At 31.7% G+C, this 27,478-nt stretch overlaps 1 protein-coding gene across 4 annotated transcripts in view; it reads right to left on the bottom strand.

Moving 5' to 3' along the window:
- The window catches only part of LOC129918050 (protein sprint), a 145,730-nt gene that overhangs the window by 74,290 nt on the left and 43,962 nt on the right, over positions 1-27,478 (bottom strand). The window contains exon 1 of one of the 4 annotated variants that reach the window (XM_055998375.1): positions 12,756-13,671. The exons of 1 other annotated variant lie outside the window; for it this stretch is intronic. In XM_055998375.1, coding sequence (XP_055854350.1) covers positions 12,756-13,624 — 869 coding nt within the window. In that variant the 5' untranslated portion in view covers positions 13,625-13,671. Of the gene's footprint in view, positions 1-12,755; positions 13,672-27,478 lie in introns of those variants that run through there. 2 more of the 4 variants (XM_055998373.1, XM_055998372.1) reach the window with 2 other exon arrangements.

The following is a 27,478-nucleotide window of genomic DNA, read 5'->3' as shown; positions in this document are numbered from 1 at the left end:
TTTGAGGTATTTTCACGTTTTTAAATTAAAGATTTTGTAACTTGTAGATCATGTACCGTTATGTGTGATATATCACAGGTGTTTTGAGGTATTTTTCAATTTTTTTAATTTAAGATTGTGTAACTTGTAGACCACGTATCTTTATGTGTGATATATCAAATAAAAGGTAATATTATCGGCATGCGCATTAACGTTAAATCAAATTTGTTTGTTCTCTTGAACAAAAGATATAACGTGCTTAGAAAAAGATTATATTTTCACCGTTATCTCAGGATTTTCAATATGAATATGATTGAAATTTTGTCCAATTATAGTTTATTGTATTACCTATCTACAGTATAAATTCCATTCATCTATCTATTAAAACAAAAAAGTTATAATCAATTGATTCTTTGTGCCGCTTTTTCGTTTCATCTTGTTTCAAATCACTACGATACTAAAGAAGTTTTCACTTCAAAAACTTCATATATCAATATCGTTTGAAAATTATAACAAAAAGTTAACAGTTTTAGTAAAAAAAACTGAGTTTTTGAAAATTCAGACTTTGGAAGTGCAAAGAAATGTTTAATACCATTTCGTTATCAATGTGAAAAGCCGTACAAAACGTGAAGGGTCTCCGCCATACTATTTTTGAGTGCTATATAGAGTAACTAATGGGTGATTTTATTGTTACGGGCGCGACCATTTTATTCAATGTTAACAAAAATAACCTTGTGTAATAGACAAAATGTATAACGCTCTTTATGATTAAATGTTAAACATATTTTGTCTACTTTTATACCAAATTTAGTTACGTTACGGATGTGACAGTTAAAACTCCAGATTTACGAATGAGAAATCTGATATCCAACCTTCAACAATAGGGAAGATATTGGAAATAAAAATTTATGATAATCTTAGTGGTAAACGTAACTAATGTTTTTTTTTGAAGAAAATACCAAATTGTGACTTCTGATTTAGATGCAAAGAATAAATTTTATCGGAAAAGTATATTTTTTGGATCAATCATAAAGAATTTTACTAAAAAACTAGTTTTTCAGACTTTATATCAAATAGTGATGAGTACAGCTCGTAAACTAAACTACAGCTCATAAACGTTCCCTATTTTTATTTATTTTTTGCAGACTAGTGTTATTAAGCAACTGTAGATACCTGATGGATTTTGTTAAATTTGTTTCATGTTGGTAAAAAAAAACATGGACAAAATGATATCGAAATTTTTTTAGTCATTTAAAATTTGAATTAAACATTTTTCAAAAATAAAAAAATTATCTCATGGTTGCATGGCTTCGTCGTATCATTTAGACAGTATTCACTTTGCAAGAGTTATCGACGTGTTAGTAGTTTCTTAATGGCTTGAATAAGAAAAAATATCCAAACCTTTTTTTAAACTTTCTGAGAAAGACTTTGTAAAATTTGTTTCAGTTTTTATTGTCTTGTTCCGTCACCGGAAACGTTATACTGATTTCAAAATAACTAACACTACTCTGAATTTTGTTTGAACTAAATAAATATCAATCAATCTTAACTAATAAAGTAATATTTCAAATTGTATCGATAAAAATAAATCAGATCCTTTTCTAGTTTCTAAGTCTGTATTCCCTAAGCTATTAAATCCTCAAAGTATATCCATCATAATTCCCTGTAAAATTCTTCATTCGATTTTAACGTATAGAACAAAAAAAAATACAACTTTCTCAAACTAATCGGCACTGATCCAAATCTAATCCATTATGTTCTGCAGCAAATAGTGCGGTAAACTTCGAAAAACAAGCAAACAAAAAAATATACAAACCCTCAAAACGCTGTCAAAACTTTTCACTCCCCCGAAAAAAAAAAAAAAAAACTAAATCGTTCATTCAACCCTAAAAAATTTCACATGCGCCACCTGAAATCTTAAACAGTTAACTTAACTTTTTCTACCACTCTTTACACACGTTCGAGACTATGAACCAATCCATCATGTTTGTACTTTATAAGTTTTTCAACTCCCTTCCTTCTTACATAATAATTTATATTTTGAGAAAGAAGAAACTCTACGAAAAAAAAATTATTCCACTTAATATGATCTGTCAAAACTTTATGACACACGTATCGCATGAGAAAATGTCAGGGCAAAGCTTTTTTTTTGGAACTTTCTTTTGACATTTTGTTTTGGCAAGTTAAAGAAATGAAATGAACTTTTGTTATTGTTTGTTTCTTACATCAATGAGGGTTACTAAGGTCCATCCAGATGGACAACTGTTGCCCTAAAATAATCATCTATAAACGTCGACAAGTAATGGTAAATTTGTCACAACCTTCAACAGTTCACCTCAATTATTCTTATAAATTTATGTTCTCAGTTGCTGATTAAATCTTGTATGGGCCCCATTTATAAAGGATCTCTTGAACTTATATTAGTGAAGCAGAACTTTTACTTAGCATTTTGTCAAAATAACTTAAAACGTCACTTTTGGTTTAAAAATTTCAAATCTTTGAATTAATAGATTTAAGAAAATTGATGTTAGATTTATTGTTTTGTTACAAAATAGAGGCCCTCTCAAAAAAATAGCCCTAATCACTTGTTGCGTTTTCTCTTCCATTATTCCAGTCTATTCGCATTCCTACTATTTTTTCATAATGAATGAACTTCAAGACCAAAGTTAAGAACACGAAAAAAACCATTAATTAGGCTATTCAAAGTGTGTTCCGTGTCGCCATCACCATCCCCATCTTCATCCCCATTTTAGTCCTTGCTATGAAATTGGTACAAATTTATTTACTAAATAATTAATTGAGAAGACTACACAATGACTTTGAACTCAAATACTGTATTTTTTTTTCAGAGGGTTGGGGTCGTGTTTGTGATGTTATTTTTTTTTTGTTTAGTTTCTTTTTTGTTTTGAAAAGGTATTTAGGGTGGTTGTGGTGGTGGTTGGATTTTGGGTATTTATTTCTTAGGAAGTTGAATTGTGAGCTCGTATTTAGTATAAAGACAGGTGGAATCGATTTTATGTTTTTATTTTTCTTTTCTTGACATTTTTTTTAAAGCTGGATAAACAATTTAAGGTAAACACTGACAAAGGAAATAAAAAAAATGTTAAAAATTCAATTTACCCGCATAAAGGCTCGAGGGGATGAAAATTATTCTTCTCCTTAACGATTTTTTCTCTCGAGTTACCTATTTTATTTGAAATAAAAACATTGTCGGTGTTGTTTTTCATTTTTGTTCGTCATGTTATTTCGTGGAATAATGACGGGAAGTTTTTTTTTTTTGATGTGATATTAAATAATTTTCTTCCTCTAAAAATGAGAACATGAAGCGTATGACAGAGGGAAATATTTTACGATGGAATTTAATTATTCAAATATGCGGTTTTATCGTTGAAAGGAATTAATATAAAATGTTTTGTCGTGAAATTGATACATGTATAACATAATGGAATAAAAAGTTAAAGAATATTGACTACATAAGGAGGAAATTATTGAAGAGTTAGATTACTTTGTCAATAAATTCCCGAGAGATTCTTTCACACCTAAAAAAAAATTGCCATATAACATTTATGTTTTAATATGAAAACGAAATTTAGTATTTATTTAATTTTTGAGTATTTACGTGTTTTTTTGCACTGTAAACATGTTTAAAAAAGTTATTTGTTGCAAACAAAAATTTCTTTCATAATTCATTTCTATTTACAATATTCACGTACTCAAGGCCTTTATCTACACTTAATATGATGAACATAATGTACATAAGTAGGAAAATAGGGATTAACATTAGTTTAGAAATTATGAGTTTTAAAATGGGATTGCAAAACAGATGCGGGTAACAAAAACTAACTTTTTATAAAATATAATAACAACCGTGTTTATAAGTCAGAAGTTACACATTTGACAATTTAAATTAAAAACAAAAAGAAGAGCTGAACAAGTAAATATTTCTTGATTATTTTTGTTTTGCGATCAAAATTTTAAAAAAAATTAATAGCTACTGAGTTCTAGGGAAAACTGAGCTAATATTTATTCTTTTTATGCATCTTTAACAATAAGTTCCATTTTTCGTATGTTTCTATACTAGCAGTTAGGCTGCTATTTTCCGTCAATTTCAATAAATTGTTTGCTATAGAATTTCCATGTTGCTGTTTTATTTTTTAATAATAAATAAGTTCTCTGGTCTTATAACAATCCATAATTATTTTTTATACCTACTTCAACTTATAAGCTTGTTGTCAAGAACCGAAATTCATTTATAAGACAGAACTTTTCGTTTCAAATTAATCAAAACAAGTTCAGAAAATTTACAAAGTCTTTATCCCTGATTAATAATGAAAGCACAATTCCTTCTCTTTGAAAAAGCATTAACTTCATAACGAAAATAAAAATAATCATAACAAAACATCCCTTCTTACTACATAATATCCACTTGCGTTCATTGACTTTCAATTCAATTAGCCTGCCAAAACTTATAGGAGAAAGATATTTCCCTCCAACAACAAAATCATCCGTTTATTATTGTTGTTATAGTTTCCCTTCCACTCTCCCTGACAATCCTTAACGTCGGTCGTCATTGATAAGGACTTGAGTTTTCCTTGTAAAATCGATTTAAAATGATAATTGAATAAAATTCGATTCCTGCCAGTCAAGAGAGAAACTTTATCATCTACAAAAACTCCTTCAAAATTCATAAAATTAATTTAAAAGGATATTCCCTGTCAAAAGGTGTTTTGTAGTCCTTCACTTTCAAAAGACGAGAATGGGGAATAAAAAAAAAAAAATGCAAAACATCGTTTTTTGTCTTCTCTCATTTTCAAAGAACAGACAAAGAAATTTAATTTTTTTTTTTTAGAATTTAAAACTCAATACAGCGAGGGTGGGTTGAGTAGATACACCCAAGGCATACACGAAGCCATATTTGTATATATTCACAGTCTTGGAAATACATTTCTGCATTATTTCAAGATCAACGAAGCGGAACTTAGTTTCGAGAAGATGTTGTAGAAATATTTTATAAGAAAGGTGGGTGACTTTGTTTTTTTTCTGCTTCTTATTTTTGAATGGTTTTCCGAGGTTTTCAACAGTTTTTTTAGCTTTTGTGTGAAGACTGAGTAAAAGTTCGTTCTACCCAGGCAGAGTGCAACTAAAGTCAGATTCTTTAGGTTCTCCAGAAACTAATTGCTTTTGAAAAGTCACTTGAAGAGGTGCACATAGAAAATCTGCGCACCTTAGACGCCGAGACGGAGGTTTTCATTTATTTTATTTTTATTATGTTCAGGCCAACTACCTGTCGATAGTTCAAGAAGTTTCTTCCTACCATTATTCTATAAGAAGGTTGAATAGGGTTTTTATTCTTTTTTTTTCTGACAATTATAGTTTGGTAATGGTATTTATGTATTTGTTAAAAGGGTCAAATATTCGTGACATGACCACATGCAACAGATTGTGTTTTCACTACGATTGCTTACCGCATGCCACCCACATGATAATTCGCTTCATCACAAGTTTCAGTGGAGCAACACAAGATGGTTGCTTATTAAAAGACCCAATGTTTGTTTGTTTGCGTATAAATATGTATCTGAAACTGAAGTAGTTTGTTCTTCTTTCTCATTTCGTCTTTGTCATCAGGGGCGGATTTGTCAATTCTCTAGTTGCCAGGTCCGTTGTTTCGCCTTACTGAGTTTATTTTAAAAATCCAATTATCGCGTTCTACATAACGGACAATAAATTGGCAGTTTGAAGAAATTGGGTACTGAACTTCGAACAACTTATCTAACCCAGCACAACTCAACCATCAATATCTCAAATGCTCCACGCCACGATTCGAAATTTTGAGTCCAGGCAGAAAGCTTTAACTTGAAGTGGAATTGATTTGAAATTTCTGGTATGAGTTGTCCCAAGTGGAATCGGATTGGGTTGAATCGGGTTTGAAATATAAAGTGGTGATCGATAGAGTTACATTCTTATCCTTCAATATTACCTTTAATTTTTTGTAGGCATGACAAAGTCTTGGCATTACGCAACAGTACCTGAAGGTTTCAATGTCATAAATGTCAACTTTCTTTAATTACTCTATATAATCGACGAAAAAACGACCTAGTAAATATATTGCCCCCTTTAAAATTTCGCCCTAATCACCTAAAACAATATTGACCGATGTAGGATCGGAATCAAAAACAAAATCTTCATATCCCTTCGCGGTGGAGGCGCAGCTAATTTATTGCAAAACATTCCGTTGGTTGTTTCGAAATTGACGTCGGATGACACATTCAAAGACGAAGAGACCTTCTTCTTCCATCAGAGACAGATGAGCATCAGTGCGCCTTGATGTATCTTATACAGAACACACAGTCAAACAGAAGTTGTTAATTAATGTAAATTGTTTATTGTGCACTGGATTCAGCTGCTGAAGACAAGAGTGCGTATGTGTTGAAATTTACTTGTTATAAATTACTTTGTTAAAATTAATATAGCTTTCATTTCGTTTTGAGTTTTTAGATTTTATAAAAATAAATGTTCATTCCTAATTCTGATTTCAAATGAAATACTATTCTTTTTAATTCTCCGAAGAGATCTAAAATAACTTCCATTATTTCAATAGGTTATGGGCCCAGGCCACCTAATTGCATTTTGGATAAGAATTAAAAAAGATTTTTGTTTTATTTGAAAATTCTGAATTTGAAAAATTTTTCAACGGTTATTAAGAAATGGCCGCCGGAGTACCGATTCCATTGGTAGAAAAATTAAGAGGAAGAGAGAATTATGATAACTGGAGCTTTGCAGTTAAAACTTATCTGGAGCATGAAGAGCTTTGGGATTGCATTCTTGGTACTGAAACCGACGCCAAGAAACTTAACAAGGCGAAAGCAAAAATTATTTTATTGGTGGATCCAATAAATTATGTGCACATCAGGAGTGCAAAAACTGCAAAAGAAGTCTGGGATGCTTTGGAAAAAGCATTTTTGGACTCTGGTCTAAGTCGAAAGGTTGGACTGTTAAGAACGTTAATTACAACAACGTTAGAGAAATCTGCATCTGTGGAGGAGTATGTCGACAAAATAGTCTCTACAGCTCACAAACTTCGGGGAATTGGAATGGATATTTCCGAACTTTGGGTTGGAACTCTTTTACTGGCAGGCTTACCAGAAAAGTTTACTCCAATGATAATGGGATTAGAAAGTTCTGGTTTAGAAATAACTGGAGATTCTGTGAAGACGAAATTACTTCAAGACGTTGAATATGACAAAATTTCGAATGATGCCAATTCAGCTTTGTTTGGTGGGACGAAAAACAAGAACTCAAAATTGAAGCGTAGTACCAAATCCGTTCGTTGTTTTTCTTGCAACAAATTTGGTCACTACTCTAGAGATTGTCCTAAAGGAAAATGCCATTCAAATTCGGTTTTGTGCACTTCATTTGCTGCCAAAAGCTTTAATCGAAATGAGTGGTACATCGATTCTGGTGCGTCGTCACATATGACTTCAAATGGCGAAGATCTTGAAAACGTTAGGGCTCCGTCAAGAAATCAAGTTATAATTGCCAATAACACTCATCTTGAAGTCAAAGCAATGGGCGATTTATCAATGAACCTGGTCATTGGAAAGCAAATTCGAACAGTTGTTGTCAAAGACGTGTTGTTTGTTCCAGAACTTTGTACTAACTTGTTGTCTGTAAGTCAGATGATATCAAACGGCAACACAGTAAAGTTTAGTTCCGATGGTTGTGATATCTTTAACAACAGAGGTGATGTCATAGGAAGAGCAAACCGAGAAGGTAATATGTACCGGCTTAACCTTCAACCTGAAGAAGCCAGCTTTATGTCATCAACCGAAAATAGTTTTGACTTGTGGCATCGTCGTATGGGACACATAAACGAAGACAGTCTGAAAAGATTACGAGACCTGGCGAGCGGAATAGAATTTTCTGATAAGGTGGAACAAAAATGCATTGTGTGTATCAAGGGCAAACAATCAAGACATCCATTTAAAACTTCTATAAACCGTTCAACAACTGTCCTGAATATCATCCATTCAGATTTATGTGGGCCTATGTCAACAAACTCTCTCGGAGGTGCAAGATATTTCCTCACGTTCGTAGATGACCTGTCCAAGTATGTCTTTGTTTATTTCCTCAAGTCAAAAGATGAAGTTTTCGAAAAATTTAAGAACTTCATGGCTTTTGTGGAGAATCAAACAGGAAAGACAATAAAAATTCTGCGAACAGACAATGGCCGTGAATTTTGCAACAAAGAAATGAGAAAATGTTTGGAAAGCAAAGGGATAAGACATCAAACGACAACCCCTTACACACCGGAACAGAATGGCGTCGCTGAACGGATGAATCGAACAATTGTAGAGCGTGCTAGGTGCTTATTGTTCGATGCGTCATTGCCAAAAGCATTGTGGGCCGAAGCCGTTTCAACATCTGTTTATCTGATAAATAGATCTCCCAATCGAAGCCTTCCAAACAAGACTCCTTTTGAATTGTGGTCAGGTGCTAAACCAGATATGAGCCATATTAGAGTATTTGGTTCTCAAGCAATGACACATATTCCAAAAGAAAAAAGAAAGAAGTTTGATTCGAAGAGTGAAGAACTAGTTTTTGTGGGATATTGTGAAGATACGAAGGGTTACAGGTTACTTCGAATGGGCACCAAAACGATCGTTAAGTCTCGAGATGTCATCTTTATTGAAAATAGAAAAGAACGTCAAGGTAAATATCTAACTAACCAACATATTGTTTTGCTCCCAGATCCGGAAGTTTTAACAACAGAAGAAGGTAATGAATCAGAAAAAAACATTGAAGAGTTATCTTCAGGGAGTGAAATGTTTTTTGGTTTTCCCGAATTTCCCCTGGAAAGTACTAATGAAGATATGAACTTGAATACCTCCGATTCTACTAACGAAGATCAAGAAATGAACTTAAATACCTCCGATTCTTTCGAAGATTGCTCCGATTCTTTTGAAGGTCCGTCAGATGAAGTTCGAAGATCTACACGTGTTAGAAAAGAAACTGTTTTTTATCCGAACCCCGTTACCTACATGTCAGCAGATGCACAATCTTTCGATGATCCGAATAGTGTTCGTGAACTTGAAGAAAGATCTGATGCTGAGGTTTGGAAACAAGCAATGAAAGAAGAGTATAATGCCCTAATCAACAACAAAACTTGGATCTTATGCGATCTCCCAGATAATAAAAAGGCATTGAATTGCAAGTGGGTGTTTAAGTCGAAGAGAAATGTCAAAGGTGATATTGAACGTTACAAGGCTCGACTTGTCATAAAAGGCTGTTCTCAGAAACTGGGAATAGATTATGAAGAAACTTTTTCTCCAGTAGTGCGGTATGGCACGATACGATATCTTCTCAGTTTGGCAGCAAAATATGACCTGGAAATAACACAGATGGATGCAGTTACAGCTTTTTTGCAAGGCGATTTAAAAGATGAAATTTATATGATCCAACCAGAAGGTTTTGCAAAGGGAAATAAAGTTTGTAAATTGAAAAAATCTTTATACGGACTAAAACAAGCTAGCCGTATATGGAATCAAAAGCTTGACAAGGGACTTAAAGAAATTGGACTAAAGAGATCTGAAGTGGATCAATGTGTATACTACAAGATTGATGAATCAAGAAGAATATACGTTGCAATCTATGTGGATGACTTGATCATTTTTAGTAATGATAAGAAATTGGAAACTGCTTTAAGAACAGCTCTTTTAGAAAAATTTCACATGAAAGATATTGGTAAGGCAAAGTTTGTCTTAGGTATGCGTATAACACAAGAAAAAGGAAAAGTCACACTTGACCAAGAACAGCACATCCATGATATGCTTACAAAATTCAACATGGTGGATTGCAATGCCGTCTCTACTCCTATGGATCCTGGTCAGAAGCTTGTTAAATGTGATACAAACGATGAGCAGTTGACAAACGTTCCTTATCGAGAAGCCGTAGGCAGTTTGTTATATATATCACAAGTCTCAAGACCCGATATATCCTTTGCAATCAACAATGTTAGTCTATTTTGCAATAACCCGACGAAATCACATTGGGAAGCAGTTAAACGGATATTTCGATATCTGAAAGGCACAATGGATTTCAAACTGATTTACAAGCAAGATTTAAAATCAACTATTCAAGGGTTTTGCGATGCAGATTGGGCTTCAGATGTGAATGACAGACGTTCAGTAAGTGGCAATCTGTTTTTAGACCAAAGTGGTGCTATAACTTGGGCCACAAGAAGACAACCTACTGTTGCTCTTTCTACGACCGAAGCCGAATATATGTCGCTTAGTAATGGAACTCAAGAAGCTCTGTGGTTCAAGCAACTGAAGGAGGAACTTGACGAAAAAGTGCTATCCCCTATAATTTTATATTGCGATAACAAAAGTGCTCTCAGTCTAGCATCTGCAAACACTTTTCATGCTAGAACCAAGCACATAGATGTTCGACATCATTTCATTCGTCAACATATTGAAGACCAATCAATTAAATTACTTCATGTTTCATCACAAGAAATGAAAGCAGATGCTCTCACAAAAGCCGTCACTAAAGACAGTTTAAACAAATTTTTAGAAGCTGTAGGTCTTGGCAAGCATTAATTTTAGTGGGAGTGTTGAAATTTACTTGTTATAAATTACTTTGTTAAAATTAATATAGCTTTCATTTCGTTTTGAGTTTTTAGATTTTATAAAAATAAATGTTCATTCCTAATTCTGATTTCAAATGAAATACTATTCTTTTTAATTCTCCGAAGAGATCTAAAATAACTTCCATTATTTCAATAGTATGGTGGTGTGTATATGAGCGATGGTTTCATTGCTATATCAATATTGCGACTCTATATCGTTACTATAATGATAGACTTGAGACAAGTTGCTTGTGATATTTTATAAGAAGCCCAAACATTATATTATGGGTAGAGCAATAAAAAAAGTTTTTTTTTTTTTATGTCTCCCTGATGGTGGTGTAGACAAAAAACGAGCGCGGAGCAGCAAGTGACAAACGAAACATCATCACTCGAAGTGGCCTAAATATTATTAGCAAAATGTTTTTGATGTAAAATATTTAAATTAATGTTAGTGTGTTTGTGTTGATAGAGCTATTTTGATGGTTGAGAAATTTTTTATTAAAAAAAAAAAAAAATGTTTGTAAAGTGGCGTAATGATGATGTCAAGAATCCTGATGGCGCCCAAAAATATGCGGGTTATGGATTTGAAAATAATTTATTTTAATTAGTAATACGAGGATAAAACGTTTTTTAAAATGGTTAGTACTTTATAGATTTATAATCTGTATTATCCATTCTGAAAAGTTTATATTTATTAAGAGTATGATTACTAACAGATCTGTTCACTCTATGAGAAAAAAAAGAGATACCAATTGTTAGGAAAGCAATGGATTGATTTTATTTCCTCATACCAAAAATATGTGTTTTTAGAAATTTAAACGTAGCTAATTTTATCTGGCAACAAAAGATGGCATTTGGCGGAATTTTTTTTTGCAATTTTATTTCATGAATGCTTTGCATGAATTTGCTTCGCAGTTTTGCTTATTCATTTTTATTTGATATATTACCGCCTTGAAAAATAATTACTTGGCAACTTACATATCGCAGTTTAGAGATTTGTGAATTTTTTGTACAAAGGTATTTTGCTCCTTAGTTACTATGCACAATCTTAAAGATTCCTATTGCAAAGCAATGCAAAATAAGGAATAAAATGTATTATAAGAATAGAACTTAAAAACTTGGAGAAGTGTTATTTTACAAAGTGTCTTGTAGTAGTCATAAAATAAATTTTAGAAAAGCAAAAAATTGCAAAAACATTTTGGTAAAATGATAACGTTGTCAGCGGGAATTCGCGAAACAAATTAATATTTTTGTAATACATAGTTTGTGTTGCCAAAATAATTTCTAACGAAATGACAAGGCAGACAAAACATCCTTAATTTTATCAATTGTTTTTGAGGTTCAAGTATAATAATTTGGGATAAATCGGCAAGCGGAAAAAAAAAACGTTGGACCAAATTTTTGTTTAAAGAAACAATTGATCAAACTCTAATCACACTTTCTCTGTTACTGGTTTCTACGTAAAAACGCTTTTGCAATATGAGTCAAAAATTGGAAAAAAAACCTTAAAATTTAGTGTATGCATATCCAGTAGTTTTATTTCTGACTTTAAATCCCGCATCAATTTTTAGTCTACTCAGATGTTTTATCCAGTACCGAACCTGAGCTTTCAGAATCATTTGGTATTCTTCTATCCGGTTTTGGATGATCAAACGTTCTGTGCAGTTATTATTATTTTCCACGGTTTACATAGAAATAAATACATTGCGAAAACATAGAAAATGCTTATTAAAACGAACTAATAAGTACATTTGTTAAATACGTTCTTAAAAAACTTAGTTGAAATCGGTAAAAGGAGGTGATCTTAGTGCGGTAAGATTTTATGAGAATGCGTTTGCAGTAGTTTGAAGTTTGAAGCTTTCAACACATCCACGGAAAAAAATATATAATTTCAAATTAGAATTTAACAAGTAACAATAAGGAATAAGATTATCCCCGTTAAAGACATTTCAATGATTGACATTACAATCAGGGCGCTGTCTATACTTCTGGTTTATTTTTTCTATTTATGCTTACTTTAACCTATTCATGGATTATGGTAAACTGAGTTTGAATCTTTTCTTCTCAGAAATAAATCCACATTAAATAAAATCGCCTTTAAATTATAGGTACACTTAATTTCATTTCTTTGAACAAAAATTTCACTTACCATTTGGGGTGCTTGAACTGAGCCACTTCAGCATATCGTCTTCCCATTGGTACCTCCTGGGGACTCAATAAAGCATCACATCCCATTATGCTTTGTTGTTTCTTTTCATCCGTTACCTCTTGAAAATGCTTTCCACCATTATCGTTGTTGTCGTTATTTCCTCCTCCTCCTCCTCCTCTACGGCTACAACAATCATCAACTAATGACGACGATTCATTAACGAAATTTTGCAATTTCTCACGTAGCGAATAATCGTCGACTCCCGATGATGAATTTGACATTCGACGAACTTCCACACTATCGTCCTCCTCTTCTTCCACACCCAAATCATCGTCGATCATATTGCCATTCTCCTCCAAATCTCGATAATCGGCAATAATTGCAACATCATCGCCTGACGTCGATGATGTTGTAGTTGTTGTTGCCGAAGAAGATGGTGAAGTTGATACACAACTGTCAACGCTAGCTATTGAATTCCGATTACTATTGCTGATTTTGTTTTTATTTTTGAGGTCATCGTCGGAAAGATTGTCTTCGACCGAAGAAATCATCGCCGATTGTTGTTCGGGTGTTAAATCGGAAATTTCCTGGTTCTTCTGCTTTTTAAGATCATCAGTATCGGTATCATCATCGTTATCGTTATGGTTATCGTTTAACTGATCTAAATTGCTGTTCTCCTCCTCTTCCTCGCCGGTGCTCATCATCATGGTTGAGTTACGATGTGGAACGATTATGAGTGATGTGCGCTTGCGTGTTGATTCATCTTTGGCATCAATGTTGTTCTTCAAAGTGTTTACGGGTTTTGTTGATAAAACAATTACTTCGACTTTGGTATTGTCGTTTTGATTGTTATCAATCGGTGACTCCATATTTGTTGATTTTTTTTTGTATGAACTTTTTTTTTGTTAACACTTTCACAAATAGTTAGGTTTTTTTTTAAGTTTTTAATAATTTATTTATGACATTTTTATAAAATTGTTTTTATTTTTGTCTCTCTTATTGGTTGGCGCTCTGAAAAGTGGGATAGTATTGTTTGTTTTGGTCGAAATTTAGAATTGAAATCTTTAATTTTTGAAATAAAATGAAGAGAATGGGTGCGGAATTCAATTCATTTTATTTTTTTATACATTTTGTTTACTGTTTGTATGGATTAAATACACCTAATGTCATTTTCGTTGAATTTGTTTTTCATTCAAAGAAGTATCTGAGCTATTCTCACAATTCTTTTACATAAAAGTTCAAACAAATTATGTTAACCAAAGTTGTTATGGACTAATCAAAATAAAAATAGGAGAATTTGTTACAGAAGAAGCTTATTAAAGAGTTTCTATGCGAATATCAAGGGGTTAAAAAGGTGTTTTTTTATTAGAAAAAATTGATGGGTTACCCAAATCAAATTTGGTAACGTAGTTACATTTGGGATTAAAACTAAAAATAAAAAAACTTTATAAGATACTTTAGGATGAAGGTGTTTTTTTCTAAAGTGGGACACAGTTCTGTAATAAATCGCAAAAAGTCAATCATTCTAAGCATAAACTTTTTAACGTTTATACTTTTAATTTATCATAGGAACTAAAAATAAAATGAAGATTTTGGGTGAAAGATGTTTTTTGTTGTTAGAAGAATAATTTCTCCTTCAATACTTTTTGGTTACAAATATTGAGAGAAGTCGGGTTATATTTTTGAATTTTTTCACAGGTAAAATTAAAAAAAAATTTGGAAGAAATCAAGAAATCTTTTCCCCAAAGCCTTCAATTTTAATATACCTATTTAAAATACTCCATATTGCATTCAGTTGTTACAGTGTAAAGTGCATTATGCTTTCTAATTTCAACTGTGACAGATGTCAATAACGTCACTTTGAAAATAATCTAATTGATTTTATTTTTGTTTGAAGAATACCAAATATTATTTTTCAAACAACCCTGAAGCTTGGGTATTGATTTCAAAAAAAAAAAAAAAAAAAAAAAAATGCATCGTAAATATAACATCGATCTATTCTGTCTGTCATAAAAATACAAAATTTTAATAAAAATCGTGAACAGTTCATAAAAAAATAGATATACATATATTGACAATCACAACAAAACCTGATATTATATTTCTATTATTGAATGAACTGTACGTGTACGTGTATTATCTGAAGCAAATGTTATCAAATTGGATTTGTCGTTTCATCTTTTTTTTTTTTATTTTTGTTTATTATTTTGGGAAAACTCAGTCATATTGGGTTACATTCTTTTTTAATGGAATATCTCAAGTACCTATTTTATTTCAAAGCTTTTATGTGGTTTCTATGAGATTGTATTGGGGATTATTATTAGATACACTGTCTCTTAAAAATGAACCATAAACGAGTACTCATAAAAAGTAGATAGTAGTGGGATATTGTGATAAAATTGTTACTGAAAGTTAGGTATTTTTTAGGACTTTTTTATTTTTACTCTAAGTTGAAAAATTTAGAATTTAATACACGTTCGGGACACATAGCATTTTTATTGAAAAAGAAGAGAATAACCATTTGTTAACTAGGAGGTAAGATTAATTAATTTTTTTACATACCATGAGAACAAAATCTATTCTTGCATTTTTCCTATTACCTTAACACTTTTTTTTGTTCAAAGAAAATTGCGGTTTTTAATAATTAAAACATTAAACACTTATCGGCCATTTTATTATGAATATGTAATTAAATCTTAATACCAAGTTGTTATAATCTCTGGTCAATCATAATGTCAGTTATTGAATAGTTAATTACAAATCAGCATGACTCATGATAGGAATGTTATACTCCAGCAATATTTTTTTACGTCACAGTCATAAATTATGAACACAAAAACCAGTTAATTCAATAAATTTTAAAAACACATTCTCACGATATAATTTATTTGTTCGTATGAGCTCTCGGGCATTAACAAGACGAAACTTTGTTAATATGTTAATTTATGTGGGCGAATTGACTTTGAGTTGGACTTAAGATAATGTTGTACCTGTATGAGACATAACATGGTATGTTGGGTACTGATGCTTTTTTATTTTATTTGTAGGTAGGTATACATATAAGGTTTATGAATAGGTTGCATCAGACTGCTCTTTTATAGGTTGAATTGATGTAAGAAGAGGCTTTGTTTAAATAAACAAAACAAAATATAAAATCTGTGGGAGACGTGTTTTTAGAACTGAAACTTGGCGAAACCATGCCAACTTCACCTTCATTTCATAGCCAACTAAAAATAATAAAGGCAACTCAATACTCCGCGAACACCACACGTGCGCTATCAGACGTTGTGAAAATGAGCCTTCAGGTATTTGATGCAAAATAATGCCTTTAAGTCTCTCTTGTGTAAACGAGAAAGTTTACAAAATCCAATTTTTTAAAGGTTCCAAATGCAAATTGAAAGCATGAAGAACAATAAATAAAAATATCTACCATCTAGGGGTCGATTTACGGCACACTATTACGATCATAAGTTATCGTTTTTACTAATGCTGTCTCTATTTAATCAGTAGAATAAGATAGGAACACATAGCGACCACACGTTAACGAACGTATGACGTGATTCCACCCCAGATCTTAAGTCCGAATATACAGTTCGGGCCTTTGTTTGACAAAGAACATTGTAGAAAACTTCTTAAGAGGTTCAAATTACATGGATCAATATATAAATTAACAAAATGTTTGAAAAATGAAAACTGAGTCATAAATTACTGTTTGTTTGGACTATTAATAATACTGATTACATTTGTAAATTAATTTTTACTGAAAGAAAATATTTTTTTACGAATCTTTCACTTGCCATTGGTACACACAAAAGCAATGGAAAAATTCTTTATGCTCAATAGAACTGACAGAATTATACTTAAAGGGTAAAGTAACTATCAAATGTCATACCTAAAATAGACAACGCCTGCAAATGCAAACCTCTTTTACAAAGAAACTCAAGCAAATAGAAATAAATAATAAATAATAAATAAAAACTACCTGTTCATCACTTATTGCGCATTTCTATTCCTTCAATAAGATCACAGATCACTACAACGATTAAGTTCACTGAATTTCAGCGAAGAATCTAAAAAAGGAACGTTTTTTCTTCTCACGCCCTGTTTCATGATCATATATGAACACGATATCTGATCACTTTCTGCAAACCTATTCATTATAAAAAAATTATTAATAAATTTCCGCAAAAAAGAGATCATTACTTAGATTCATTAGTGAACTATAAAACACACACAGCTATAGCAGACTATTTTTTAATTGAAGCAATTAAATTCCCATACGGTTGTAGATTTAATCATGAAGTACGAAACAACTCATTCGATTTTTCGATAAGCTACGACCAGCCGCTGCCTAACGATCGATATAATTTTCATTTGAATTTATTCTATGTAAAAGTAACACATACAACTACAACAATTACAGACAGCATCATGATTTTCTAATTATATTCAAAACTAAAAAAAAACTTGTAGGAAAACGCAAAATTTTCGTTCATTAAGTTTTAATGTTACTGAGCTCCACTCCTTTTTTTTACATTTCTGTTCAGTTAGGCAGCTAGAGCCTAGAGTATCAAGTACATAGTACACTGACAAATTTTTTAAATGATACCTATGTACTTAAAAACAAAAATGTTAAAATTGACAAGGTAATCATTTTAATTTAACATGATGAGTTCTTGGTTTTACTTTTAAATCTGTATTTAAATGAAATTTAATGTGGTACTGAATCAAAGGATGTTATGAAAACAGTAGAAGAAAGAACAGAGTAGTTGAGAGTTAAATGCTGTGCAAAATTTGAATTTAAGTCTATTAAGAGTTTTCGGAATGACTTCAAATTTTCTGGGTTGTTCCGCTGACATATTTTCTAAAATATGGCATTCAAAAGTCATTTTCGAAAAAAGGTGGAGCTACGAGGTTTCCTTATGAGGCCGACGATGTAGCAAAAAAAGAAACATATAAGATAGATGCTTATAAAGAACAAATAGAGAAACCAGAGCTTGGAGCTTTAACTGAAGTTGATTTTAGGTTTAAATGATTTTACTTGCAAAAAAACCTTTAAGGCCAAATGAATCGAATTTAGGATTATTGACTTTAATTTGGTAGACATTTTTTTCAGTGTGTTGTAACAATTTACAAAAATGCTTCATTAAAACCAACAAAATCATGCAAATCAACGACAAACAGTGAAGCATGTTCCACATGCCCGAGTCTCGCATTCATCCACAAAAAACACAAAAAAAAAACAAATAATGTATTGAAACTAATACAAAAACAAAAAATCAATTGAATTCATTGATACTCTGCAGACAAACTGAATTGACAATAGTTAAGCTTAGCCATGGGCCCAACCCTAAAAAACAAAAACAACAGAATCAAATCAAATGCCCACTATTTGGGAGCTATTTATAGGTTATAGAATGTTTGGTGTACGAACGGAAAAAAACTTCTCCATATATCCCCAAAGTCGGAACAGAGAGGTAACAAAAACAAACTATCAGATGGCTCTGAAAAACTATTTTCTAATTTTAAGTGTGCATTGGAGCGGAACACTGTCTTGTTTGTTTGTGAATGGCATGCGATGCGTTTTTATTGAAATTTCAATAAAAATTCTCTATCTCTATCGAAAATTTCGAATTCGACAAAATACAAAAAAAAAAAACAAAAATATATTGAATAAAATAAAATAAAACTGATGAGAAATGTAGATTGGTTGCATTTTGTGGGATTTTATTTGTAAATACATATTTCAGGAAAAAAAAGATTTATTTCATATTTTGTATTCGTAGCTTTTGTTTAGTTTATGTGGAAATAGTTTTTTTTTTGTTTTATTTTATCGGTAGACTTTTACGAACGACCGAGGGGTTTCTATAAAAGTTCAGAGGAAAAAGCCGTGCGATTTGATAAGGAAAATGTTGCGTTGTTAAAATGGGGCCCAATCATCTGAATTAATTATATTAGAAGTTTTTGTTTTTGCTTGATAAAAAAGTTTAATAATGTTTTTTTTTTAAGAAGAAACGTTCAAGGTTTTTGTAAAAGCTTTGATATAGCGACCATTCGTCATTTTAATAGTTGTTACGCATTATTCATTTTCTATTTGATAAATTTCTAATAAAAAAGAACAAAGGTCGAAATTTGATGAACGATAATTTTGTTAGACATTGAATGAACTTAAGAGATTGAAGGGTTAAAAGTATACCCATATTATTTAAGACATGTTTTTAGGCATCAATCATATTGTTGACTTCTTCGGAAACGAATGTAGTTTTGGAGTAGTAAGTAAAAACAAATAATTTGAATTCACTTATAAAATACTATTTTCATTTTGAAAACGTTAGTTCCGATGTGGAAGTTGGCACCGATAAGGTACCTTAAATATTCAACAACAATTTGACAAGATTTTTTTTCGGGATTCGAATGTATGAGGCCAACTGAATTTGAAAATAAAAATAAGGCATCCTCCAAAACTCCCAGTTTTATCTATTTTGTAGCAAAATCAATCTCTTATGTACTTCTAACCAATCCTCATAATTATCACTTAGAACCTTTAAATAGGTTGGATAACAAAACTAGAAACTTTGACCCTTTAAGCCTTTGCATTTTGAAAGAAGACGTTATTACCTTTTATTAGGCTCTAATTAATTCGGTTTTTTAGCTTGTTTAGTTTCATCAGATTAAGTATCAATTAGTACCAGTTGAATTTGTTCACCTTGACCAAGCTATTAAAACTAGCGTTAATTTATCGTTGACACGTTGGCAATTCTTTTAATGACAATTTATTTAAAAGTACCTTCTCATATTTTTTTTCTTTTTCTTTTTTTTTTACTTTTTATTTAAGTTATTGATAAATCACCCTTACACTGCATTCGTTAATCATCGATTTAAGTACACTTATCTGGCTTGAAACAACAAAAATAGAACTACCGCTACTTCCCTCGTGGATTCACACAAATTCTGCTAATGAAACAAAAATATTTTTTTCTCCCATCTTTCATCAAAATGCAAATGCAACCCTCTTTTACAAAGCAGAAACCAGAAGCACTACAAGCTTACCTATAACAACCACCCTTGGAAAAACGACGATATGATGCCAAGTGCATTTGACGACGTGGGAAACCCATCATCCTTGTGAACTCAATTACACAGATGCAATTGTATGCCATTGATCCTCCTCTCTAAGGAAGAAATCATAATTTCCAACTCGCAATGAGAAAAAAATAAAAGAAATTGATAAAAAAGGGCTACGTTAGGGTTGTTGCAAGCAACCCTCAAGTGGGAACAAAAAAAAAATCAAATCGTAAAAAGATGAAAGTGAAAGTGCGCTTAAGTAGCACGATGGATGTTGAAATCGCATGAGACATGCAAAGTGAAGATGTGTACTCTATCGAAGGTTGAATGTGGGTCGACGTCATCGTCGGTCGGTGTTGTCGTTTGGAAGGACGTACTCGAATAAATATATACGAATCCCAATTCCAACCCTGTCTTATCCAAACTCGACAGAGGGAGAAAGAGAGGGGTGGTAGAAAATCAATAACCATATCATTGCTTTCAAACCAACTCTACAATTTTATATTATTACTCTATATTTGGTTTCCTTGTTGGCATGGAGTTCGTGGTTATGAAATGAAACGAAGAAATGAGGTAAATTGAGTTATGAACGGTACACAAAGCCAACCAACCAACCCTCTTGCTAAGGAAACATGAAAAAAATCAATAAAAATCGCTTTGCATTCATTATTGTCATATAAATGGGATTCTATTTTTTTCTTTGCGATAAGTGCTTGTGAAATAAAGAAATACTAGGTAATTGATTTTCCACTTCAGGATTACCAATAGGTCCCACAAATTGCCAATCGAAATAAAGGACACAAAATACCCAATACTCTATCACACATGTTACATTCATTGGTCTAAAAATATTCTCTCATTATCCCAAAAAAAAGTATCAAAAATCAAGGTCGGCTTGTCCCTTTTTTTGTCCTCGACATCACACAAGTTGAAAAGCCGGAAGGATATACCACTCTGAGCCTCAAGTCACTGACCTCACACGCGTGTTCATTATTCCGATTTCGGGGGGTTGGAAGTCTTTTTTTTTGTTTTGTTATCCAACGACATTTCCCATTTGGCGTGTGGCAATTTTTTACCAGCAGCCCTCTCGTCTAACCGGATTTACCACCAGGATGTGTTCTTGGAATTTAAATCCATCAACTCAGACAAAAAAAAAGTTGAAGAACCCATAAATCGAGGGATGATGATGATGACGATGAGGAGTGTGGATTGTTTTGTTGTTGGGTATCCTTTTTTTTAAACAACGCATTTCCAAACATGTTTCTACATTCGATATGATAATGATGAAGGAAAAGTGCCACATGATGCCGAAGTAAAAGGACTTATGGACAGAAAAAAATCCGATCGGATTATTAAATATACTTGCTTGACAGGAAATATAGGGAGATCTATAGAAACTGTAGGCATAGGCATATATTTACTGGGGACAAACAAATTTGCTGTCAAGTTTTCGACAGAGGCAGAACCAGCGTAATATTGACAGCCGCTATTAGATTTTGTATAGGAGATTAGAGTTTTTGACAGAGAAATTTGTGATGCGTTTGGAGCTTAAAAAAGGCTTATACACAAGGATTGAAGTGATGGTAAGTGGGTGTTTTTAAAAGTCAATGGCAGCTGATTCGCATATCGAATATTGCGAACCAGAATTGAGCGAAGGGGTATTTTTCAACGGAAGGAATTAAACATACTCAAAAAACAATCTTTTGAGTGCACACATGTCTAATGTAAACTTATTTACAGAGATTAAAGGCTATACGCTAAACCAAAGAGAGAACGCTCTTTGTACCGAGTTAAGACTATTTTGACGTGACGGCCTTGGAGCATTAATTTATTACCAGAAAGAACAAAAAGAACTCAATGAGGTTTTAAAAATAATTAAATCTTAGCAGAAATCACAACTGTCGAAATTTTCGTCGAAATTGTTGGTAATAATTTGATTTGCGGTTGGATTCTTTTTAAAAAAGGAATCCTTGTTGAGCAAGTTTTCATGCCACTATAAACGAAATGGAACTCCTTGAACAAAATAAATTCTAAAATTTGGGTAAGACTTGAAAGTAAACTTTTCAACAGCAAAGCGAGGTTCATGAAATCCAACAATCAAAAATTGTATTATTAAATACTTCTTCTTTATCGACTAGCTGGCGACCCGAGATTTATAACAGAAAAAAAATATCATCCATCTTCATCAGTTTTCATTTCCAAAATGCCCAAAAAAATCTTCCAAATACCTCCTAAAAACCGAAAATCCAAACATTCTTTAATCACTTCACCTGATTAGTTTTTTTTTTTTTTGGATTAAATAAATATTTTTCCCCAAATAGTCTTCAAATCAGTTTAAAACTAATGAAAGCGCATTATTTATCTACATATTAAATTTTATTTGCTTCAAAAATATATGTATATTGGTATGGTATACCTAATAAATAAAATAAACTGATTACCAATCAAAAACTCAGTTTATCAGGTCAGTAACACCTTCTCCCCACAGGAATAAAAAAAAAGCAAACAAACAACACATGGCATGGCGGTTGTATTAAGTTTTATATGAAATGAAGGTATATCTAGACATGAGACTTTTATGAGCTGAATGCTTATTATATCGAAAAATTAATGCTTCGCCGCCATATGAATATGCTTTGTTATTGTTCCCTCTTGTCACCTTGGCCCGTGTGACAGTTGTTGATGTGAATTCGAACACAAAAAAAAAAAAAAATAAAAATAAATAAATCGGGCAAGCGCAAGCTGAACAATGGATAACTAAAAAAGCAACAAAAATAAAAAAGTAACAACAAAAAAGAATGAAAACCAAAAAGAGAAAACACCGCAATTATACCGGTTTTCCTTTAAGCCATTACTGCTCCAAACAGTTGTTGTTGATGATGAAGAAAACATTAAGAAAAATGATTAATTTAACCAATGCCGGACTTAAATGTCTTGGGTCCCGACTTTAATGAAAAAATCAACATGGAAGGATACAGGCCAATCACGGTGGCTTATTGCATGGGTTTTCCAAAGTTTTGGACAATTTACTCCTAAGAAAAGATAAAGAGAAGAAGAAGCAAAGAAGACAAACAGGACAGGAGTTCCACAGAGATCGCGGCTAGGACCTTTCTTGTTTAATATATCCACGTGTCACTAGTTGATGATAGTTGAAGGATATGGCAGTGACTTGATTTCACCTTCACTAACAAGATGAAGTTGAACAAGTAAGCTAGCTTAATTTTCATGGAAACTTACTTTGCATGCCTGCAACAATTAACCAAAAGATTTAGGATTATTTTTAGAATCTATTACAAAGCCAAATGAGTTGTGCAATTCGTAAAAATGGAGCCTTTTTGCTCATGAATATTAAATAACTCTTCCACTTAAGTCCGTCACTGAATGAAACCCAGTCCAGCAGCACAAGGAGAACGTTAAAGTTTAAACCGGGCTCACTCAACGTCAACATGCAATGACACACAACTGAACTACTAAGAATACCACATTAAAAAGAGATAGCAAAGAGGTTTGTGTTCATATTAACAACTTTGAGTGGAATTTGGCAAGACAAAAAAGGTCAAATTAGTGGGTAAAGAGTGTATTGAAGGTAAACATTAATGAACTAGTGTCACATTGATTTGTATATGTAATCCATAAAATACTGACAGTTAACTTGGTTAATCAGCTTACAAACAATAAAAGAAAAAGAATCAAGCAACAATTTAATCAACAAAAAATAAAAACATAAAACATTTAGCCAGCCTCTATGGCATCGTGTTTATTTCTCAATAATTTCTACACGAGATATGTGTGGCGTGTGGGTGACTCATAAGTCACAATCACAATTTGAGTGCTCAACGAATTTTTATGTTTATTTGTTTTTTTTCTTTCAAAATAAATAATAATACTGTGAACAAGCCATAAAGAAGACGAAAAAAAAGGAATGTGATTGAAATTCTTGGCCAAGTTTCAAAATGTCCGCAATACTTACTGATAAATATTGTTTTTTTTTTTATATTCTTTCTTTTTTTCTAGTTTGTTAAATATTTAAGAGCTTGAAAGTAAATTATTCATTAATTTCTTCCGTTATATTAATGACGAAATTGTCTACGCAATATTTGAATGCGAAATTTGGCTTCATATAAAAATAAAAACAAAATTATTTAATAAAATTTCTGATAAAATGCTTCACTTGTTTTAAACAAATTTGTAATAATTGAGGATTGAAGTTTTGTAATTTGCTTTTTCACGATTTACTCTTGTTTATAGTTACTATCTATATACCTATGTGTAAACCTAGCCGTGTGTTGAAGATGAACAAAATGTATCTAGATAGGTGAATACATATATATCTTTTTAAATAAATTAGAGAGGAGTTTCGATATTGTTTGTTTTTTTTTTATAATTAAAATTGCATTTTTTTTTCCATTTTCATTTTTAATAAAACAATATAATTGTGACTCTTATGTAAATTAAGTTTCATAACAATGTAAGGTATTGTAAATGAGGTTTACTTTTATGCATGCGATCGTTAAAATTGATGTTGTTTTTTGGCGTTGTGCTTCATTGAATAGGTAGTTTAAGAAGAAATATTATGTTTGCATGATGCTGTTTGCATAACTTTAAAATAAAATGTAGGTAGGTTTGCTTCTTGGATTGGAACTCAACAGAAAACTTCATTGAATTAGTAAAAAAAATATAAAAAAACATTTTTAACAAATTTCTAACATATGAAGAAAATTGGTATGTAATTTATAAGATATGTCACTGTGTTAAAAAAAGGGTACAAAAATATACTCAGGCATAGATCTATCATTTTTTCTAGAACTTATTGCATTGATAACAAAACGGTATGCAAAAATTCCGTAACATTCCCAAATCCGGACTTAGGACCAAAAAAACGTATTTTTGAACCTTCATCCATTGAACAAAATCTAAATTCGTCAAATTTAAGATTTTGTTAACTGTTTTGGGAAGACATTTATACCTTTTCAACAACGTAGTTAATTGTTATTTTGTTAATCATCTTAGACTGTGCAAGCTGAACAATTTCAAAAAAAAGAAGTTTTACACACTTTTTTTTAATCAGTGCAACCAGCTCTACGAAACTTGAAAGGTGTCTGCCCGCGTAATTTTTTGGAGTGTCCCACCGTGTTATTAATAAAATGAAATATTCTAATATTTATGTCAGAAGGAGTTCAGTAAAGTAATAAATTTGCTAACAAAATTGCATCACCAAAATTTATTTTGCAAAATAACCTTTTTATACTAAGGGCAGCTTACAAGTAAAAAATCTCTCACGACTTATTTTGTTTCTATTCAAAAATCTTTCGAATTAAATGCTTCACTTGTTTCAGCAGCACCTATACGGTAAAGTTTATAATTGTTCTTTCTTCGTCTAAATATCAAACAGCTACCGGACGTTTGTTTCCACTTTTTCGTTCCGCTTAATATGATCGCTGAAGCCATGTTTCGCCTTCACGTAATTCTTACAGCATTCTCCCCAAAAAAAATGAAAAAAAAAACATAAACACTGCGACCAGCAACTTTTATGGTGCAACTACCTACTCCACTGCCTTCACATTCAACCAAAAGATACACGACGCCTGCCACCATCATCGTTCTAGACTATACACGTTACACGTAATACATATATAAACCTACATTACATACCTTTCATAAACTTTGTATAAAGAGTAAGAGCAATCGAACTCAAGATGAGAAAAAAAAAATGAGATCCCAACAACAAGGTATAAAATGCAATAGATGGAGCTATTGTAAGTGCATAGGTATAGCATATGCAGTATGCTGATGGATATAGTACATTTTGTAACCGTACACTGCACTTTGGCATAAAACGCAATAACAATACTCAAACAATATGAAATGAAAAAAAAAAAATAAAGTATAAAAACAAAACAAAAAGAAAAAAACTAAGACGCGACGATGGAGATGGAAGGATATGAAAATCATTTAGCCATTTCCATTCCCGATATCATCTGGTGGCTCCAGTCATGTATACTTTGTGTACCAAAGAAGCAGAGCAATTCTCTGAGTTTTTATACACTTAGAGAAAAAAAGTCTGGTATATGTGAAAGCTATAAAGTTCTGCTTTTGAAATGTTAAGTAGGCTTTAAAACAGTTTGAAGTTAGTTTTAACTAAAAAAAGGTATTTTAACTGACAACTTAACTTGAGCTTAGCTATAACTGAAGAACTTATTGACTTATCTTAATCTTAAGATCTGTTTTTCTGTTGTCTTATTTAACAGAAACTTTTGAAATTTTAGATGCAGTCAATTACTCAATAGTTCTTAATGTTTTAAAGTCTTTTTACTGCAATTTTATAATCAAAAGTAGATAAGTTCCATGACTTACTGCAGTCAATAGACTCATTTAGGTACTTAAAAATGAAACTGGAGGTGACATTGAAAACTAAAACTATTTAAAAAGTACTGCAGTTAGTTGGTTTTAGCAAGTGAAATATCAAAACATTATAACGAACTGATTGAAATTTTTTTACAAAGTTCAATCAACATTATGAATAAATGGGCACGGAAGATTTGTATTCATAAAAATCATCGACTTTTTGACAAAGTTTCAAAATTATTGAATGAAATTCACAAATTTGCATTCGACTTTTCTCTCAGTGTAGAGCAAAAAGCCATCACTTGAAATCGTTTAGCCATGAGTGCAGGCCTACTTTATATTATAGGAGCCTCAGTAAGAAAAAAGAGAAACATGCTATGTCAAAGTGATGTAGAATGAATAAGAATTTGCTTTAGAGCACGAAAAAGATACACAAACCATAAAGTTTGTGCAGATACAATTTCACACAACTTATAAACTAAAATATACCTACATACCTAACGATGCCGACCAACCTGTTCATTTTATTTTGTGTTGTGTGTGCGGCTATGGACCACAACCGAGCACCTGTTCAAAGATTTTTTTTTTAATTTTCTTTCCAACTTTAAATAAAGATACTATCAAGTCCAATTTTATTTTATGCATGTTAGATATCAAAGTTTTTCTGTGAGTGTGTGTATCACCAGATTTGTATACTATTATTATATTCATGAAAGAAAATTAGTTTTTCCAACGACAACTTTCACCAAACATTGTGGTTTGTTGTTTGTTTCTGTTTTTCTCAGAGATGGCATATTCATATTGTTCATTGATCTTTTGTAGTATTACGATCAATTTCTCGAGATTTTTACTTAACTATTTGATTATGGTATCGTCATCGGTCGTTGCTATGTACAAAGTCTGAAGTACTTTGTAGGTACATGAAAATGTAATTTGTGTATCATGATAGATATGGATATGATACTTAAATAGCTACTTTTGTTATAACAGGAATGTCAATGAAATTGATTTTATTTTTTGTTGATGCAGATGCAGTCAATATTGAAGCAATCTAATGTTAAACAATCAAATAGATTGGTTTTTATCTTATGAAAACCTTTAAATAACTAGGTATTCTTATAATGATAAAGAAAAAAAAAAAAAAAACAGAATCATCCATGATCTATGAATGTCATTATTTTGCCGAAATTAAGGAGGAATATAATATACAAATGATATCTGATGGAACTCCAATAATTTAACAAAATCAAGAATATTTATCGAATGAGTTTTTAAAGAAGAACTAACGTAATTCGAATTGTTAGTTTTTGATA

The sequence above is a fragment of the Episyrphus balteatus genome, chromosome 4, assembly GCF_945859705.1.
Source record: "Episyrphus balteatus chromosome 4, idEpiBalt1.1, whole genome shotgun sequence".
NCBI lineage: Eukaryota > Metazoa > Arthropoda > Insecta > Diptera > Syrphidae > Episyrphus > Episyrphus balteatus.
The sequence above is the reverse complement of the archived record's forward strand: the minus strand, read 5'-3'. Positions and strand labels throughout refer to the sequence as shown.